Source organism: Phasianus colchicus, chromosome 2, assembly GCF_987193195.1.
Source record: "Phasianus colchicus chromosome 2, bPhaCol1.hap1.1, whole genome shotgun sequence".
In the NCBI taxonomy this organism is placed as follows: domain Eukaryota; kingdom Metazoa; phylum Chordata; class Aves; order Galliformes; family Phasianidae; genus Phasianus; species Phasianus colchicus.
In genome coordinates this window covers 30,057,846-30,077,068 of record NC_143437.1, presented here as the reverse complement: position 1 = coordinate 30,077,068, position 19,223 = coordinate 30,057,846, and the positions used below count along the sequence as shown (strand labels likewise).

Below are 19,223 nucleotides of genomic sequence, written 5' to 3'. Positions count from 1 at the left end.
CTTACCTGGTCTGCATTCTTCCTCAACTCTGGATAGGCATCTCCCTGTAGAGTGAGTATCAGAGATAACACCAACCTCAGCAACTTCCTTGGGGGATCTCAAACAATGTCACAAAGATTACAGAGGTCTTTCATGAAGCTGAGAATGAACGGAGCCCGGTTCCTCAGAGACAGTATCACAGTGGGAGTCACACCCATACTTACAACTGCTGTCTCCTGGCTATCTCCCCATAACTCTACTCAGCTAACCCTTGCACAGCAAACACATCGGTTCAGAATGGGCAGAAAGCACTGTCCTTTAGGATGTTGTTAGTAATCACGGAGACCAATCTCAGAAAGCTTTAACCAGATGTGACAGCTTGGAAACTGCCGCCCTCAGGAAACAAGTGCGTACTTGCATATATTTATGCTTATTTGGGCTGACTGTATCATTAGTTACAATAGCACAGTTCCTCATCACAAATGATCCATAGACAAGAGATGTTTACTGTTGCAATGCATGGTACCAGATACACCTTCCTGGTACTCCGTTCTGGCCAATGTTGTCTCCTGACAGTGTACAGGGTACAGACATGGAGCTGAAGAGAATGTCTGATACATGTCTTCCCTAAGGCGGTAGTTCTTACTTACCAGCACTTCCACTACAGTAGGCACGAGGGAGGCCAAGAGTCCACGTGGAGCATGAAGGACTTCGGAACAAAAGCGAATAGCCCTGCGCAGAATCCGACGCAGCACCAGTCTGAAAGCAGGGCAGAATTCCCCAAACACCATGTGAGCATCTCTGCCCAGCACCCACAATCCAGTGCAATCCCTCTTTGGCCTGGCCTAACTACCAAAGGTTGGCTGCTCCACATACTCTATACTTAATCCAAGGATGAAATACAGGTCTGAACCTCTTTCAGGCACTCACATGAATCTCTCTATATCTTTGGTCCACATTAGCATCTTTCCCCTGGCTCACATTCCCTTCTGGACCTAATTTCCCTATTGGAAACTATGCTGTTTCCACATATCCTTACTCCGCTCCAGAGAAGCCCGGATAGATGCCATCAGTGATGCACACACACAATGTCCGCACGTGATCTGCCACCACACGGTAGGCCATATCCACATGCCCAACATCAGCATTCCCAACCAGACCTTGGTATCTGGGCCCCCCACAGCCCTGAAAGAGAAAGTGAGGAGACCACAGATCAGCAGAATGGAAAGGCTGTAGAAGGAAAAGTTCAAATGCAACATGCAGCCAGTTACACTTGACATCATGCTTCTCAACTACTCTGTGAATCTAAGACAAATTGATTAAATCCTTCCAGAACATTAGAGACCAAAAGCTTTGTACCTAAGACAGGTCAGCCAATGTCCTGGCCCTAAGAAATCTAAGACACTTTGAATTAAAAGTGGATTATCAATGCTGCTATATTAGTGGATTTCCAGTGTGGAATTTACCCTGAGCTTCCCTGTCTGGGGTCTGGCCAGACATACCTTCTGTCTCACAATACTGTGTAAAGAAGACAAGGCTGTAGTATAGCACGAGGCAAATAGCTTGCTCCAGAAGAGCTTTTACTTAGCTGTGACTCTAAACAGGATCACCTTATGAATGGCATCCAAGATGGGAGTGAAGAGATCTGTGTCATAGTTGGATCGTTTGTTCTGCAGAACCGTCACCAGCCTTTCTAAGCCCATTCCTGTATCCACATGGTGCTGAGGCAAGGGAAGCAAATTCCCCTCCACCTCTCTGTCAGCAAGTTAGGAAAAATAAAAGGCAGAAGAAAAGCACCAGTCAGTTCTTGGCAAAGACAAGATGTACTTGAGTTGCAGAGGATGGGAGTGTGATAAGGGAGCGACAAGGGATAGAAACAGCAGGTAATCCAACAGATGATAACTCAGGGACAAGACTAACAGCAACCTGCCTCAGCACTGACTGGTAGCCAGGCTCTGGTTATCAGATCATCAGGATATTTTGCAATGGATGGAAAAAGGGTTTTTCTAAACAGCAGTCTTCTCACCCTGCAAGTTTCTCTGCACTGCTCAGACCTGATCTCTGGGATGCAGCAGTGAGGGAGGTAGACAAAATAATTTAAAGGAGGAGTGGATAAAAGCTAAGGAGGACGAGTCTCAGTGGACACATCCTCCCAGCTTCTCTCTTGCTCCTCTACTGCCACCTCCTGGAAAGCAGTGAGGTACCTAAAGGTATACACGCATAATTCAGATAGCATGTAACAGAGAAAGGCACTGGAGTTCAGAGGAGATTCCTGGTACCTGCTATACTGCATGAAGACCAGGTTCCATATCTCCACTACATCAGGGCTCCCCTGGTTCACCAGTGCTGAAGCATTTCTACCACCACCCACATGGTCATAGTGAATCTCTGTGCAAGGACCGCAGGGACCCGTGTCACCCATCTCCCAGAAGTTGTCCTTCATTGGGAAAGGCAGCACATGGCTGGCAGGCACTCTGGAAAGGCAAACAACAGAAGTGGCAATGTTGGTGCGTGCATGCAAAGCACACATTAGACTATATCATGAGGAAAATTAAAAGGATAGATCCACCCTGACTACTACAAACTCAGAATTCAAATGCATTAGGACTTGTTTGCTTCTGTTCGCAAAAAGCTGTATCAAAACAGAGAGGACCCTAGTCAGTCCTAAGAACTGCTAGCAAAACCAGCCTGGCTCCTGCTGATGGAGACAGATGTGCCACTAGGTTCACAGAGCCACTTTTCTCCTTGGAAAGAATTGCACCAGAGCCATGACATGAGGAACAAGACTGACCATTACAAATAGCAGTGAGCTGGCTGCCTTGGGCCCAAACAACCTATAACAAACTCTCGAACTGCAGTGGCTTTATCTTCACATTAAAGCAGTAATTGCTAGCAGAATGCAGACTGCACAACTCCTTGTGGAGAAGAAGTAAAGGATCACAGACATCTTTAGCACACTGCATCCAGGTTAGAAAGCCTGAGGCACACAGCCACTGACCAACTGCACCTGAGCAGCAGCTTAAAGGTAAAACGACGTAGAGAATGAAGAGTCCAACTTTTAGTAACCCAAAGGGAGAAAAAACTAAATGAGTCGAAGACTGTTTTCCACCAATTAAAGAGCAAATGAGAGACTATAGAGACTTGGGATGTCAGTATCTGCTGCTCAGAGCCCCTTTCTTTAGCATGCTTACCCCAAGCTGAGCCATACGTCCCTGCACTCCTCATCTGCGCTCAGCCCCAGTGAAGAGTCTCCGCCAAAATATGTGACATAGAGACGATCCTTTGGGATCTTGTAGACCTCTGTCAGGAGCTCCCAGGCCATGCTACATGCCTCCTCCTGAGCAGACAGGGACGCAGAGGAAGCATAAGAATACAGAGTGGAGTGAGAAAAGGGGGTTCTTCAAAATGACAGGCACCAAAGAAGCAAGTTTAGCTCTAGCTCTCTGTAAGCACTTGCAGTGATTCAGCACAGCACCTGACCCCCCTCAGCTTCACACCACAAAGTTAGGAGCTGTAGCACCCATGACAGAGTGAAGTGTTGGTATCACAGTACAGCTGCGATGCTCTAAGAAAAGGCCTGCACGTCCCCCAGGTGAGGACTTGCTCTTGCCACCTCACCTTGAAGTAATCCCCGAAGGACCAGTTCCCCAGCATCTCGAAGAAGGTATGGTGGTAGGTGTCACGGCCCACGTCCTCCAGGTCGTTGTGCTTCCCCCCAGCACGCACGCATTTCTGGCTGTTCACCACCCGCCGCTGCTGCGCCAGCTCGCTGCGGGGATGTGCCGTGCCCAGGAAAACGGGTTTGAACTAGAGAGCATGGGAAAGAGACACCTGCTATCGCCGGCTGCTACCCACGCTCATGCGGAGCACATGCGGGGAGAGAATCCGGGAAGGGCTGGGTCCGCACCTGATTCATGCCCGAGTTGACGAATAGGAGGGTCGGGTCGCCGCGGGGCCGCACGGGGGCGGAGGGCAGGCAGCGGTGGCCGTGCTTCTCCTCAAAGAAGCGGAGGAAGGCGGCGCGGACTTGTCCCGCGGACGGGCAGGCAGCACCGCGACGGGGGCAGCGGGGCCAGGACCTCCGCACCGCAAGCAGCGGGAGGCGCAGCGGACCGGCCGCTGCCATGTTGGCCGAGGGCGGAAGTCGGCGCGGCGACTTCCGGCAGAAGCGGGGGCCGACGGGACGGCGGAGGAGCGCCGGGAGCCCAACCCGCTGCGGGCCGAGGGCGGCATGGCGGCGTGCGGGGCATCGCGGCCGGCCTGGTGCCTGCGGAGGGTCGGGGCGGGCGGCGGCTGGCTGCTGCTGGAGGCCGGCACGCAGGTCAGCGGGGCGCGGGAGGCGGCCCTTCTGTGGAGAGGTCGGGGAGGAGGCCTTCTAGAGTCTAGAGCGGGCGTGGTGGAGCCCGGTGGTGAAACGAGGGAAAAGCCGGGGCCGGGCCGGCTGCTTTCAGTGCGGGTAACGTGGGAGGCGGGGGGAAATCGGGATCTGAAGTTTAAATTCCTGCATACCTCGCTGTTACGGTCCTTAACGTCACCTCGCATCTGACAAAAGCTGTTTGTGGTACTGTAGCGTAAGGGGAAGAAGGCCTCGCTTACCGGGGTTAGCGCTGTACGGCCTGTAAGATTTTTGTGCCTCAGTCACTTAAGTGATGCTTTGCATCTGCTTCCATCATATCTCAGCAGGACGTAGGGAAAAGCGTTCTCGGGTGGGTTTGGAGCCGGGAGGTGTTGCACACACGCTCAGCAACATGTGCACGTTGCTGAGTATGGAATGTGCCAGACTTGCAGCACAGGCTGTGTGAATTGCATGGAGAATCTCGCTGAGGTGAAGCTGTCTTTGCTGCAGCGCTCGGCTGTCTGTGATCTTTCACAGGAGAGAGGGAGGATAGAGCTGTGCTTTAAACGGCAGCCTGCAATTAGATCGGATTTAATAAGCTGCTATGAAACTGTACCATGCCCTTATGCCTGCTTCTTGCAGAAGATGCTGTTGAATTCTGATCAGATTACTTAGCTTAGTTTCAGACTGGTTATAAGCAGCACGTAGCTTGGGTATCATGTTTTAAGGGAACAATTGCATATGCTTTTTTTTTTTTTTAATGAGAGTTTTCTGCGCTATTTTTGTCCCGTGTCTTTCCTGTTTACAGAGAGTTGTACAGATGCTGTTAGCTAAAGAAGAGGGTTAGACATAAATTTGAGACCTACAGTATTGCACTGGTTTGAAGAAATACTGGTTAGTTAGGATATGAATGAGGTAAGGCATGGATGGAGTGAGAGCTACTTTGAGCAGCTTTGCTGCTGAGAGAATTTTCTGTGAGACCGAGGCTGTAACCTGTCTTGCAGCAATCAAATCTTTATCAGAGAGAGAGAGTGCTTCAAACTTCATTTTTTAGTTACTCTTGAATTTAAAGCAAAACAAACAAACAAAAAAAGACCAGTTAACAAAGCAACACACCATCCTGAACCATTGGGAAATAGCTATAAGATGCTAATCAAGATAGATTTCTGCTGTGTGTATATTCAGCTCATATGACTTCTATTTATTGTCTTGCTGATTTTTGTTTCAACATCCTTATTTTTAGGTAACTGTAGGCCGGGGATTAGATCTCACGTACCAGCTGGTGTCAAAAACCTGTCCCTTGATGATTTCTCGTAAGCACTGTGTTTTCCAGCAAAATGCAGAAGGACAGTGGACTGTTAAGGATAATAAGGTACAGAGACTGACTTTTACTCTTAGTTTCACTGTAGAGAATGCCTTGATTGGCATGAAGCAACGTATGATCTTTGATTATAATATGGTGTAAATATGACGGAAGGTTCGTGGAAGCACATTATGTCTGTTGTGCACTTGTAGCAGGAAGCTTCAGTCTGCTGCAGTTGGGATACAGGCCTTATTGCTTTCTGTATGTGGATTTATCCCTTGGTCTAGCATTTTCAGGCAATTACAGTCCTACACAGAGCACTTTGCATCCTGCGAACTTGCTTTGTTCTCTAATTTAAAATAAATAATTTAGTAGCATTCAAAAAGATAAATGTTCTTGTACTGCTAGGAAAAAGATACACTGATGCTGCAGTGACAAAATTACTTTGATTATAACCAACTACAATGAGAATCTGTTGTCAGAAAAAAAAAGCACGCTTTGCATTGTCTTCAAATATATTCTAGTTAAAGTCGTCCTGATTAGAATGTAGAAAAAGTGTTGAGATCAGAGTCTTCAGCTAGATCTGTCTTTTTCAGTGGTGATGTTTTCTTTTTTTAATCATGAACTCTGCACTTTCTCAGTCGTGCTGAAATCACGTGGAATCAGTAACTTGCTTAAAATAGCACTAGCACAGCAAAAAAACATTCAGTTCGTCATAAAATCTTGAAGGATGTTTAGGTCAACAACAGATAAGCCAAAAAGGAAGGGATTGGCTGCTGTTAAAATTACTCTTAAACAAGGCTGTGCTGGAGTAATTGTATAATTTTGAAATTTTACTGTGTATGATTGGAAATATCTATAGTAGATTAGCTATTAATACCTCAATGTAATCACTGCTACCATTTTTGTGAAGTTGTTTTGTTGAATCTCTTTGAGATATGTCAGTTGCTCATGATTCTGCAGTTCATCTTGAGCACAGCTCTGTTTCTCTGTTTCTAAAAACAGTTTCTTGAGCTAGTGCTTAATTAAAAATACAAACAAACAAAAAAAACCCCGCATGGTTTTCTGGTTAGAAGATCATCTCTTGAAGAACCTTTCCCTTGTTTATATTTTCTTTGTATTTATGAGAACTGTCTCATTTCTTTTCTTTCATTAAACAGTGTAAGCTATGGTCATTTTTCTTTTCTAGTTTCTTCTTGGATTTCAGGTGACTTTGTCAAGAATAATTACTGCAATGTTCTTTGTTCTTGTCAATGATGTATTGCAGAATTTTTCAGTTGGATAGTTCTTATTTCCCCTGAAGCTTTTGGGTAGTTTCTTTCCCTTAAACTTAATTCTTTTCCATCTGCAGAAGTGCATATATTAATTTTGTTCTTGTACACAAAAATCTGCAATGTGGTAATAATACAAGGTAAATAATATAAGGCATTGACTGTAATAAATGGGGCATTGAGCCATTAAGTTGGATATTGCAGGGTTTATTTGAAGAGGTGGCTTGTTCTGACTGCAATACTGCAGAGACTGGATATGTTTACAGTTGCCAGAAATAACTTGCAGATGACTTTGTAACCGTATATTGAATCTTGCTGATTCTTTGTTTATATTCAGAGTCTAAATGGAGTTTGGCTTAATAAACAGCGCCTGGATCCTTCAAAAACCTATCCTTTAGCAGAAGGAGACCGTATCCAGCTGGGAGTGCCTTTGGAAAACAGAGAGGCTGCTGAATATGAGTATGAAGTAATTAAAGAGGAGTGGGAGAAAATCAGACCCTTTTTAGCCCAAAGGAGTGACCTGGGGAAAGCTAGGAGCTCAAGAGCTAAACGTAAATTTACTTCGGAAGAATCGGAGACATCTGGATCAGAAGGCCCTTCAAATTCCAGATCCAAAAGGGACAGAGTGTCATGTGATGGTGAACCTTTGAGTAATCTATTGAGAAGAGTAGGAGAGACAAAACAGTTGACAGACAAGACGGATGTCAAGCTGCCCTCTCCTGGGTCAAGTGAGGACGATGGGGGTCCAGTACGTGGTAGCCCTGATTGCTCTGAGAAAGCTGTGGCTGTTGCTCACGAGGACCAGAAACACTCTGTTCTTTCTCAGTCATGGACTGACCTGGAAAAGCTGAGGAAAACTCTCATAGATATAAAGAAGTTAAAAGTCAAAGTGCAGGAGAAACAGACTGCAGTTCTGAATGCAAAGCAGAAGCGCAGGAAGGCTGCTCAGAAGACAATCCTAGCAATGGAAAAGGAGCTGCAAGAATTGCAGGACAAGCTGTGCACAGAACAAGTACAGCATCAGCAGCAGGTGGAAGAGCTGGAGAGGACATTCTCTAAAGAGAAGCAGAAGCTAGAGGTATAATGGTGGTAATCATTTTAATCTGTGTGTTTTGAGATTAATTTTTTTTTCAGTTTTGAAATTAAAACTCTGACCCTCTGTGGTTACAAAGAGGACAAGTTAAAAAGTGTTAACCTTAAGTGGGAATTTTTTCTAGTATACAGCTTTTTCTGAATTAATGCTAAATTCATTTGGGAATCCATTTTCTTTTCAAACAAGTGCATCAGTGTTTTCCTTTTTCTCTTAACTCAGAGCTTGAGGAAAGAGGGTTTTGTTGTTGATGCTTTTGTTTTATTGTTTGTTTGTTTGTTTTTACAGGAAAAAAATAGTCTCTTCTTGCTATCTGCAAATGCCTTCAAGCAGTATGTGTATGTTGATAACTTTTTTTAGATAGGAAGCTACAAGTCTTATCTTTCTGATTGACTTTATTTGAAATCTGGTTTAAAGGAAGTAAGAAGAATTCTTCAGGGAGTTACCTACATGACTTGTCAGTTACTTCCTTTAAAATCTGCTCCTAAAAGCAGGATACTGTATCAGAAGTGCAGGAGGTTTGGAGTTGTGTGCTTAGGATAAAAGGAAGTTCATCTGAAGCTGTAACTCTGTCTGACCTATTTAAATGTGTTGCAAGATAGAGCTGCAGCTTTTTCTCATGTGTAAGCTATTGCCAGCTTCCTGGCTTCTGTCAACGTTGCAGTGTCTTCAGAGCTAGAGTAACATGGAATTGTTCCAAGTATGGAACTGTAAATGATACATTCACTTTAGCTCTTCACAGTAAATGAGAGCTGTAATTTCAGTAGTACACATGAATCGCTAGAGTGGGGCTTTTCAGGTTTTGCTGAAAATCAGTATTGTTGCTTAAAGTATATCCTCTAAACATGCAAAACAGTTCTTTTCATTCCTGTGTTATCTTCAAGTATTTGCTTTTCTTCCTCCAATAACTTTCTTACTGCAAAAATGTCTAGTTTTGGTGTTTGATTTTTTTTCAGGGAGTGAAATGGCAAGATGGGGAAGAGAATCTGAAGGAGCAGTTAGCCCAGGTTCTGCAAGAGGCAAGTAATTAAGTCTACTTGGTCTAACTATTGAACTCGTGTACTTAAATCTCACTGCTTCCACTCTTGGTGGAAGACTAGGACTGTGCCTGAAGAGCATTTGGAGTGGTCTTCATCTTCTGCAGATCAAATTATGGTTAGAAAGTGACAGGCCTCCTTTTCTAGGAGTTGCTATTTGCCAGCAGATAACACGAGAATCTGTGCTTTTAGAAAGTATTAAGTAGCTGTAGTGATTCGATTTGAATCTGGTCAACATTCTGGTGGACGTTTTTGTGAGGTTTATCCTCTGGTTATCTGTTCTGGGAAAGTTGTCTTGGTAGTTTTAAACCACAGGAAAAAGAATCAGTTTTGGTTAGGAATGTTTTTGAAAGAGATTGTCACATGCTTAGTTTTCCTAGGCTTTCTATCTGAAAGGCCTTTCCTTTTGGAAGGCTAATCCAAAAAGAGATTCAACCAGCCCTGCTGCATATGTTGACAGGCTTTCATGACGCTTGTGTGTCAAACATTCCGTGATACTCAGATGTGACGGATGCGCTCAAGATAGTGAACAGACAACCAAACTGAAATGTAAAGTAAATTGCAGATATTGCCAAACCATTGGAGTCATTAGGCTGAATTTTAAAATGCCTTTCAAAATGGTGTGGCCTCTTAAGTGAGGCTTTGAAAGTGGAATGAAATCATGCAGTCAGTTATCCAGCATTACTGGAAGGTGACTGGAGTAGTGTTGAGTTTTCTTTATGAACTTCTGTGCTACTGCACACCATATCAGAGGCTCAATCTTTGCTTTGAATGTTTACAATCAAGTTAGATGAGCAAAGATGTAAAAACACATGCATCCAGTATGTCCCGTCATTAATTTTATGATTGTGGAGTGGTTCCTGGAATGTGCTGTGTCTGGTGGAACATTCATAAGCTGTAATAATAGTCCAAAGCCTTTTGAGTGATGGCTGCTTGTGCAGGTATTTCTCTTGGTTATGAAGTAGTAGTTTGCTACTACTTTGCAGATTTTCCTCAGTGCTATAGCTAGAAAAAATCAGGAGAAATCCAGCTAATTATTGAAAACTTTGAGGTGGTACTTTTGGGCATTTTCCTCTCTGCAGCTTTCCACCAAGTCATATGGAGCTTATGAATAAGTTTTAGACATATTTAAAAATAATTATGTGAACAACCTTTCTTCTTGTCTGATCCATGTCCTATGACAGTCCTGCCTATCGTTTCTGGTAGAGCCCAATATTGTGTAAGCTCCAACTCCAATTAGAGTCAGAGTACGCAAGATACAGCTGCTTTGGTTGTCCATAGGGAACTTCAGTAGTTTGAGTAAGCTCTGTTCAGAGAAGTTGCTTTTGTACCATCTGGTGTGCAGGTTCATTCTGAAATGGCATAGAATCATAGAATGGCCTAGGTTGAAAAGGACTACAGTGATCAGGTTGTTTCAACCCCCCTGCCATTGGCAGGGTTGCCAACCACTAGACCAGGCTGCCCAGGGCCACATCCAGCCTGGCCTTGAATGCCTCCAGGGATGGGGCATCCACAACCTCCTTGGGCAACCTGCCACTTACTATCAAATTTTAATTTTTACTGCTGTGTCCTGTAGTGAGTTTTGCTGTAGACTTTATGCTTTTTTTCTCCTCATTCATTATTGTATGGCATGTATTTCTTGTTTAATGCTTCTTTCTTTTATCTGGTAAAACTACAGGATTTTACATGCCCTTTGTGTCACTGCAAGAAGGGAGTTGTCTCATGATAGATGAGAATGAGTAACTTAGGAGAGGAAATAAAAAGTGTCATGCTGCTGGGAAGATAATAAATAACTGACACTACATTGCAAGTATAAGTTCAGGGTGAACTGCCTTAGCACCCTGGCTCATATAGACGGGAGTTGCTCTTTCAGGAGAAGACAGGAGAAATGAGTATGCTGAACCTCTAGAGCCATGTATATTTAATAGAGTAGCTTATAATAACACTCTTATTTTTGGGATGGTATCATTACAGCATCATGCTCTGATGGAAGAACTGAGCCGTAGTAAAAAAGATTTTGAGGAGATAATTCGAGCCAAGAATAAAGAACTGGAGGAAACCAAGGTAAGGAATGAAACCAAGTTCTCCATAACTGAAATACGATATGCTGTGGCAGAATAAATGGTTTAACATTTGCTTTGACTGTCTGTTGCCTTCTGTGGTGAAAAGCTCTTGTATTTTGGCAGCTGATTCAGATTTCCAGAATTTGCATGGAAATATGAAAGAGTGGGGGGTAGGGGTAGGGATCATCAGTAGATACACTCTGCTCTGTTTGTGAAGTAGCATTAAAGAGTTCTTTCTCCGTGGAACAGAAAGCACAGGACATCTGAACAACATGTTGTGCAGGAGCAGCAGACCCATTCCATTCTTTAAAAATAAAAAACTGTATGGGAAAAGTGGGTGCTTGATTTTCAGTTTGCATGGACTTGAGAGGAACTGCATTGTGTTCCAGCAGTCAAACAAGGGAGCACAGGATTGAAACAACATGAAATTTTAATAATGAATGAGATAAGCCATGTTTATTCCTGCCTCTGTCATGTTGATGAATGGAAGATAATTAAAGGGATCTTGTGTTATGTTCTACACTTGGAAATTATGATGTTTCATACCTTTGGCTATTTGCTTTGTTTTCTTCTGTCATCTTTGCAACTGTTGCTTTAAGAATAGTTCTTCTTAGAAGATGTAGCAGATGCCTAGAAGGCTAATTTAACCCTAAACAGCAAAATATATTGGTCAGTTAATCGCAAGTAATTATTTTTACTTTTCTATTTACTTTTCTAATATTTGAGTTACTTTGTTTTGCTCTTTACATTAGACATCAAACCATTGTGTTAACTTCATCCAAACTCAGGCCGAAAAGAGGTTATAAGAGATTTTGAGAAGACTGATCTGGTTTGTAGTTTCTTTAGGCTGAAAGGGTCTTTAGTAATGGCTGTTCTTTCTTGCAAGCTGTACTCTGTAGTGGACAGGAATGTTCTCAATACTGCTGCAACTACAAAAAGGAGGGAGGTTACAAATTTGGGTACATAACAAACACAGAATTGACATGGAAAAACTTAAAGCTGCATGATTTTCTACTTGTATTACCTTCCTCCACATATTCAATTCCACCATTATTGCATCAAGCTTTGTTGTTCATTACTGACCGTGTTTGTTTTCCTGATAGGTGGAGAAGGAAAAGGTGAGAGCCCAAAAAGAAGAAGTATTGAATCAGATGAATGATGTGTTAGAGAATGAGCTGCAGTGCACAATCTGTTCTGAGCACTTCATTGAGGTATGTTTAAGCCAGTGTGGCTTTGCCAATAAAGAAGAGACTTGAAAAGCTTTCTCTAGTTCTGCTAAAGCAACAGTCAAGCTTTCTTTTCTTTACTTCTGTAACTTAGCAGACCCAACAGATGACTTGCAAGGGTTGGTTCAGAAACCCATTCTGTCTGCTCTAAAAATTCTTCTGGGCAACAAATTTGGCTTTAATGTCTCTCCTTGCATAGGTATGAATGCTTAATCCCAAGATGCATTCAGGCTTGCAGGAGCTATTAGTGTTCGAACTCACAGAATCACAGAATGGCCAGGGTTGGAAGGGACCTCAAGGATCATGACTCTCCAACCCCCTGCCACATGCAGGGCCACCAACCTTCCCATTTAATACCAGACCGGGCTGCCCAGGGCCCCATCCAATCTGGCCTTGAACACCTCTAGGGACAGGGCATCCACAACCTCTCTGGGCAGCCTGTTCCAGCACCTCACCAGTCTTTCTGTAAAGAATTTCCCCTGGTGCTCTTGAGGTGCTGCTGGCAGCCTGCTCAGTCATTCTATGGTAGACCTTGCTTCAAGGTGACTGGAGTTGGGCAGCTTCAGTGTTAGATGTAAGAACAGGCTAGTAAGGGAAGGAAGGTGCAGTGTTTGTCAAGTTCTAAGCCGTTCATGTAGTTCACATAAAGTTGAGAGAGAGAAACTGATTTGAGAAGCAATAGGCAGATGATGCCTGAAATGTAGACTGTTCTATCTGTTTATGTTTTACTGCAATTTCGGTTTAATTCAGTTTGTTTCTACTGTAGGAAACCTGTTAATCTTCTTAAAATGACCTAGGAGTTGGTTAGAATTTTAGTTTCTTATTACAGATGCAGAATATTATTTTAAATTATCTGAGTTACTCTGTAATTTGACCTGGGGATGTTATAATGCAATTCATTTGTTCTGTCAGTTTTTCTGACTTAGCTGTGGGGTTGCTATGATTATGGTGAATCCACTAATGTGTAAACTTGTCTGTACTCTGGCATGGGAGAGTTGTTTTAGGTGCAGCCCCTCCAAAGGCTAAAGAAACGGCCTTTGGGCTTCTTCCCCAGCCTTCCCTTGTAGGAAGTATTCGATTAACATTTTCTGATTTTGGTGAGGTTTTTTTCTTTACAATGCTTGTGTGAGCATGCTCTCATGCTCCCTTAAATTCCGCAGGCAGTCACTCTGAACTGTGCACACAGCTTCTGCTCCTACTGTATAGATGAGTGGACAAAACGCAAAGTGGAGTGCCCTATCTGCAGGCAGGAGATTAAGTCAAAGACACGCTCTCTGGTGCTGGATAACTGCATTGACAGGATGGTAGAAAATCTGGATGTGGAAATGAAAGAGCATCGCCTGACCCTGATCAGAGAGCGGAAAGGTGAGAGGTGGGTGGATGTGGCATGATGAGTACAATCTCTCATTTCATCTATTTTGTACAGCGTTCTTTGGCACCTATATACTAAGGAGATGCTCAGCAAATGCAGCAGATATACTGGACAATATTCATTATTGGTAGAATCAGCAAATTGAGACGGGAAAATGATCTTAAGATATGCTGTGTAACCAGCTTTACTGCATAGTAAAATAAAAAAAACTTTGGAAAAAGACTTCAGTATGAATTTCACAGTCCATCTGGAAGACTTAAACATACTAATGGTCTTACCAAAAGATTTTAAAGAGTTCACTAAAGAAGAGCAAAACCTGGGCCTTAAAAAATTGACCTTTTTGATTGAATTGTCAACTACATCATTGCAAAAACTCAGCAGAGCAATGCCTAATGATAAACTCTGAATTATTTTTGGCATGCTAGATTTGTGTAGAAACCTCTGAAGGGAATTTGGGGAATATGTCATGTAAGTGAATGCATGGCTGAAATGACAGTTCCATAATAATTCTTAAGGAATTTATCTGTGTGGTTTTAAAACAAAAAATTGTTATAGCTAAAAGACTGTGCATGACCATATGGGCTGTGAGTAAAACTCCAATATGGAGGTATTCCTCTTCTGCTTACATCTTCCAATGTTGTTTCTAGAGCAATTGATTCTGGTATCTAGGTGCTGAAATGTACAACTTCTTGCTACCCCTTAACAAGTTTCTGTTGTGTTCCCTTAAATAATTGTCCTGCTATCCCCCTCATAGATGTGAGTGCATGATCCTTTGTTTTGCAATGTGTCAAGCCTTTTTGAAATCCTTCCTAATGAAAGCTGCTTTTGAAATATTTCATATTCTGCATGGTGACATAGAATGACATGGCTAAACAGTGTTATTTCTAATCTGAAATCATCACCTATTTAACCAAGCCAGTCTGATTCCCTTGGGAAATCTATGCTGCCTGGAAGTTGTCCAGCATGGCTTCTTGATTTGCTTTCACTTTTGCAGAACTAATACTGCTCTTACATAATACATGCTGCTTCAGAATATGCTGTAGCAATATTGAAGTGTCTCATCAGGTATCTGATGCTGATTAGATGAAGTGCTGCCTTTATTGGAGCAGCACTCCAATGAAACTTTGGGTTTCATGTGTTGGAAAATACGATCTTCATGCTTGCTCAGTCAAAAAGGAAATAGGCTAATAGTATCTATCACGTGAATGTAGGCTATAATTAGTTAAAATGATTAGTAGTAGGAAATCATATAGCTTCACCATGGTGCACTTCAGAAAGGAAGAATTGTTTCTGTGTGATCTCCTCATTCAGTGATGAAAATGTTGTGATTTAGATGGAGATAGCCACGTGTCTAATTCAGCATGAACTCCTAAGAAGAAATAAGTTGAAATTGAAATAATGATGGAAGTAGCACTTGGAAAGCCCAGCCAGAGAATAAATTTTAGTACAATGGACACCAGTATAACAGCGAGTGCTCTTAAATGTGTGGAGATTTTGATGTGGCCTTGAGTCCTGAACAGCCATTACTTGTTCCTTACCACATTTTGTTGCGTACTCTTTTTTTACCTGGCAGGGTGTTGTAATAACTAACCACTGCCTTTTGTCAACTATGTGCCACTGAAGGGATCCAGAATGTCTCTTCCTCATCTGTGCTATTTTAACATGAAGAGGCGTATAAGAAACTTAAAACAACAAACAATGTTCTTTTAATGCTGAAAATTGAAGCAAAAAAATTCCTGTGCCCTGTAGCTTGAAGGACTTAATACAAACTGTTAGTGGGAGGCTAGAAGAATCAAAGAAAAATAGTTTTTTGGGGGACCATTTGAGGGTACAGGGACTAATACTAATTTTTATATCTGTTTTGAATGCAGAGAAACGGAATGTGTTGGTGAACCCAGCCACAGACAATGACAGCAGCATCATTCCTTCCATCTATTCCATCTTGTCAATCAGCAGTTGTGACAGTGAGGACTCTGAGGAGGATTCTTATTATAATGGAAGCTACTGCGTTATCTAAACTGTAACTGCAGGCTGGTTTGCCTGCGTGCTGACCGGAAACAGTCTAATGGAGTTTGGTTTACTACTGCTGATTGAGCGGACTGGGCATCTGGAAGGAGAGATTCTGTGAAGAAGCTGGAACTGGAGCTGAGAATTAGCAACATGTGGAAGAACGACCGTATTTTTTAAGAGAATGTACAGAAGCTTGATCTCTCAAACAAGACTGGGACTGTGGGAGAACAAACTGCTATTATGCTAGATGGTTGACATATAAAACCTAGGTTTCCAGGATCACTTCCTACATACTCAGTGTGGTGTAAATACTTGAATGCGTCACTGCTGTTTTCTGAGTGAATGACACGTTTAAATGTGTATACCAATTTTCCCTATTTCATCCAGCAGGGAACATATCAAAAGGTATTTGAGAACTTGGACATTTGCACCAGCTAACAGGAGAAAGATATTAGAAAGCATCCCAATATGGGGTTTTCCTCTTGATTTCATGTCAGCTGGAGTAATCCTAGGGCTTTCTGGCCATTAAGTTAAAGGGTGGGTTGTGGACCATGTCAGCCTTAAGTGCTTAAATATAAAATAAGGTGAGCTGCTGGCTTGTTTGTTCAGTTGATGTTATTCATTTTCTGTTGGATGGGGATAGAGAAGATTAAATCTTCCTGAATTCCTTAGTTTGTGCTCTTTTCATACAGCATCTTTGGTTTGTTCCCTGCATAAAGAGTTTTAGAACTGCGAAACAGCAAATCCAGAAGTTACTAGCGGTGACTTCACAAATACTTTCAGTTCTTGTCAGCAGCAGAGAGGAATCTTGGCCTCTGTTAAGTACTGCTACTACCTGAATGAATGAAATGTACTATTGACAGGGTAGTTAAGCAGCATCTGTAGGCAACCACAAGTAACTGCTTAGTTCTGTTGTTTACAAAACATTGCTACTGAGCTGTGGCTTTGCTACCCTCAGAGTTCATCTCCAAGACAAAGCAAGTCTTGCCTCATCCTATCACATCTATGAAATAATATGAAATTGTCTATGAAATTCCATTTTCAGTGGCATATGTTTTTGACTTAGCTTTTACATGGGCCTGTTACGTCACTGTTGGAGGAGGATGAGGGAAGCCCTCATTTGTAATATTTATTTGGCTGTTTGTACGTACTTTCTTTGTTCCTGTGTTTATTTTGCTGAAGAAGGAAAATATAAATTCATCTGTGCATTAGTCTTCCTTGATGCAAGCACTGAGATAAATGTCTTTCTCCTAGTTATCGTTGAATTTATTGAGAAAACCCAGATTGTTTCTTTTTAATGACTTTGCTTAACGTTTTCATGGCTGTAAGTAGTTTGACTGTTTTAAAATTATTTGAAACACTGTATGCAGGAATTGATAAAAGATGTCCTAACTCTTCAAGCCTGTGTTAGCAGTGCCTATCTTACAGTAATTTAGAATATGCAATTGTATCTTTTATTTTCTCCTACTAAAGATAGATGCCATTAAAAAGGTGCATAAATGATAATGCTTTCTTAAGAAAGTAGTGCACTCTGGCAGATTTGAGTGGTAAGACTTAAACAAGGGAAAGTTTTATCTGATGTGTGGGCCAGGCAACTTTCTTAAAGTCTTAATGTGAGGTTTCTCTGGTGAAGGAGCTATTACATCTTGAATTTTCCCTATGTCCTTTTAGTGTTCTAAAAGATGGGCTCTTGAAAATTTCCTTTGTACATTCATGCTCTCTAGAATGTCTTGAGAGAAGAGGGCTGCAGAAAACAGCAATGAAATACCCTGATGCTGGAACAGGAGTTCCTGTTGAAGAGGAGAATGTTCTGGTTGCCTAGGACTGTGAATTCTTGTACTGTGTACCTCTTCCATGTTGCTTTGCTTTTTTACTTCATTTTTATTTTCCCTGTTTCACTTTGCTAAATACATTTATTTTCCTATGTTGGTGTTTATGCATATATTAGAAAAGGATGATTCTTCTGGTAATAGAGTTCTTCTTTGGTATGCTTTGAGAGTGTGCTATTTTCATTAGAATACAGAGATATTCTTCATATTCTAATGAGAGGGGACACACTATGATTAAAAGTGGAATATTTACTCTTTTAAACTGTTACCAATAGGTGTACCAAGATACACATGGAGTAATAAACTTTTTTCTGTTTATCAATAGGTACCTAAAGGTTCAAGGAGAGAGGCTAAGCAGCAGTGTTGTTCACTGGCAAAAGCATATCATTGACAAAAGCAGACCCTTCCTCCCAGTTCTGTAAGTTCTTTGGGAGAACTCTTATCTGATCCGGAGCTTTTGACTGTACGTATGGAAGTGAGTTCCAACTACTGAGCTGTGATGAAGGTACTCCACTCTCCTGTTTGTCAGGAAGAAAACATACTAAAACACTGTTGTTTTGTTTTGTTTTATAGAGGACAAGTTAAACTGGTATCTTAAATTTTTGTGTGCTTTCTGATACTGCTTTATAAAGAAGCTTTATAAAGAAGGAAAGGTAAAATAAGTGAGACTATTTGAAGTTTTGTTCAAGCTCAGTGCCTTTCATAAAGGAGTTTTCAGTGATAAAAAGATCTAAAGTGCAGACGTTTCCCTTTTTGGCCATCTAGTTGGCTATGATCAAGCATAAAATTTTCAACTTTTGCACAGAAAATATCTGTCAGGTAGCAGTTACAGAGAATGGAACAAGGGAGGTATTACTCAGACAATATGCTGCTGCAAAGATATGTATCCAAACATTTAAGTTAGAAAAGTCATATGCACCAGTAGGTGTTTCCTAATCTATTCAGCACTTACAAGACCCCAGCATAGTAGTGCTATGCTTGATAGGGACTGCACTACAAGATGGATTTGGACCAGTTGGAAAAACAAAGATTATGAAGGCTAAGAAATGTGACCTCATGCAAATGATTTAAGAAACTCCAGTTCTCTTTCTCTCTGAAAAAAATAAAAAAGCTGAGGCAACTAATGCATCAAAAGCTATTTCAAAGAGTGAGTAGTTTGCGTTTCCAGGTTCACAGTGACTAGCATAAAAAGTAATGAGATTATTTTAAATCGCTATAAGAAGATTCTGGTAGCACTTGTTTTCTCCCAGTGTTTCAAGTAAAGATAATGAAATACTGCAGTACTGTGGAGAAACAGTTTCTGCAACGCAAGAAAGCAACACAAAAAGCCTTTATGTGCAGGTCAAGCACACCTTTGTTATATCAGTGATTTTTTTCCATCTGTTCCCCTTCCACCTCCAACAAAATCGGTAATAGTTTAAATACTACTGCTTTTGTTCTTTCAGAAAAGTTCAGTTATACAGTTTCTAAAGGTAGTGTCTTTACTCCCACTGGAAACTGTTCTGGGATTCATAAACTGAAAAAAATGCTGCATTTGTATATAGCTCACCTATGTTTTGGAAAATCAGGTGACTGGTATGAATTTCTAGTACAGTGCAAGCCTAGTGCAATTTCTTTCCTTACAAAATCAAATCTTTATCTTTTACATAGATTTGGAGAAGAATAAAACGAATTGCTATAAATTGTCTTATTAGGGAGATACCAATG

General features: G+C 41.8%; 2 protein-coding genes across 3 annotated transcripts in view; one reads left to right on the top strand and one right to left on the bottom strand.

Moving 5' to 3' along the window:
• AARS2 (alanyl-tRNA synthetase 2, mitochondrial) overlaps positions 1 to 4,142 on the bottom strand; it is a 16,547-nt gene extending 12,405 nt beyond the window's left edge. Inside the window, exons 1-8 of the mRNA XM_031593967.2 lie at positions 3,887 to 4,142; positions 3,598 to 3,786; positions 3,171 to 3,316; positions 2,259 to 2,453; positions 1,590 to 1,734; positions 1,019 to 1,164; positions 630 to 738; positions 6 to 44 (exon numbers count right to left, since the gene is read on the bottom strand). Coding sequence (XP_031449827.2) covers positions 6 to 44; positions 630 to 738; positions 1,019 to 1,164; positions 1,590 to 1,734; positions 2,259 to 2,453; positions 3,171 to 3,316; positions 3,598 to 3,786; positions 3,887 to 4,105 — 1,188 coding nt within the window. The 5' untranslated portion in view covers positions 4,106 to 4,142. The remainder of the gene's footprint in view (positions 1 to 5; positions 45 to 629; positions 739 to 1,018; positions 1,165 to 1,589; positions 1,735 to 2,258; positions 2,454 to 3,170; positions 3,317 to 3,597; positions 3,787 to 3,886) is intronic.
• RNF8 (ring finger protein 8) lies at positions 4,141 to 19,223 on the top strand. Of its 2 annotated transcripts, none has more exons than XM_031593980.2 (8): positions 4,141 to 4,300; positions 5,559 to 5,687; positions 7,227 to 7,967; positions 8,936 to 8,998; positions 10,991 to 11,080; positions 12,183 to 12,290; positions 13,466 to 13,677; positions 15,549 to 19,223. In XM_031593980.2, exons 1-8 carry the CDS (start codon positions 4,211 to 4,213, stop codon positions 15,586 to 15,588), a joined length of 1,473 nt encoding a protein of 490 aa, XP_031449840.2. In that variant the 5' UTR covers positions 4,141 to 4,210; the 3' UTR covers positions 15,589 to 19,223. The 2 variants fall into 2 exon arrangements, with proteins under 2 accessions (XP_031449840.2, XP_031449850.2); XM_031593990.2 differs by having other exon boundaries at positions 4,143 to 4,300; positions 13,466 to 13,670; positions 15,549 to 19,217.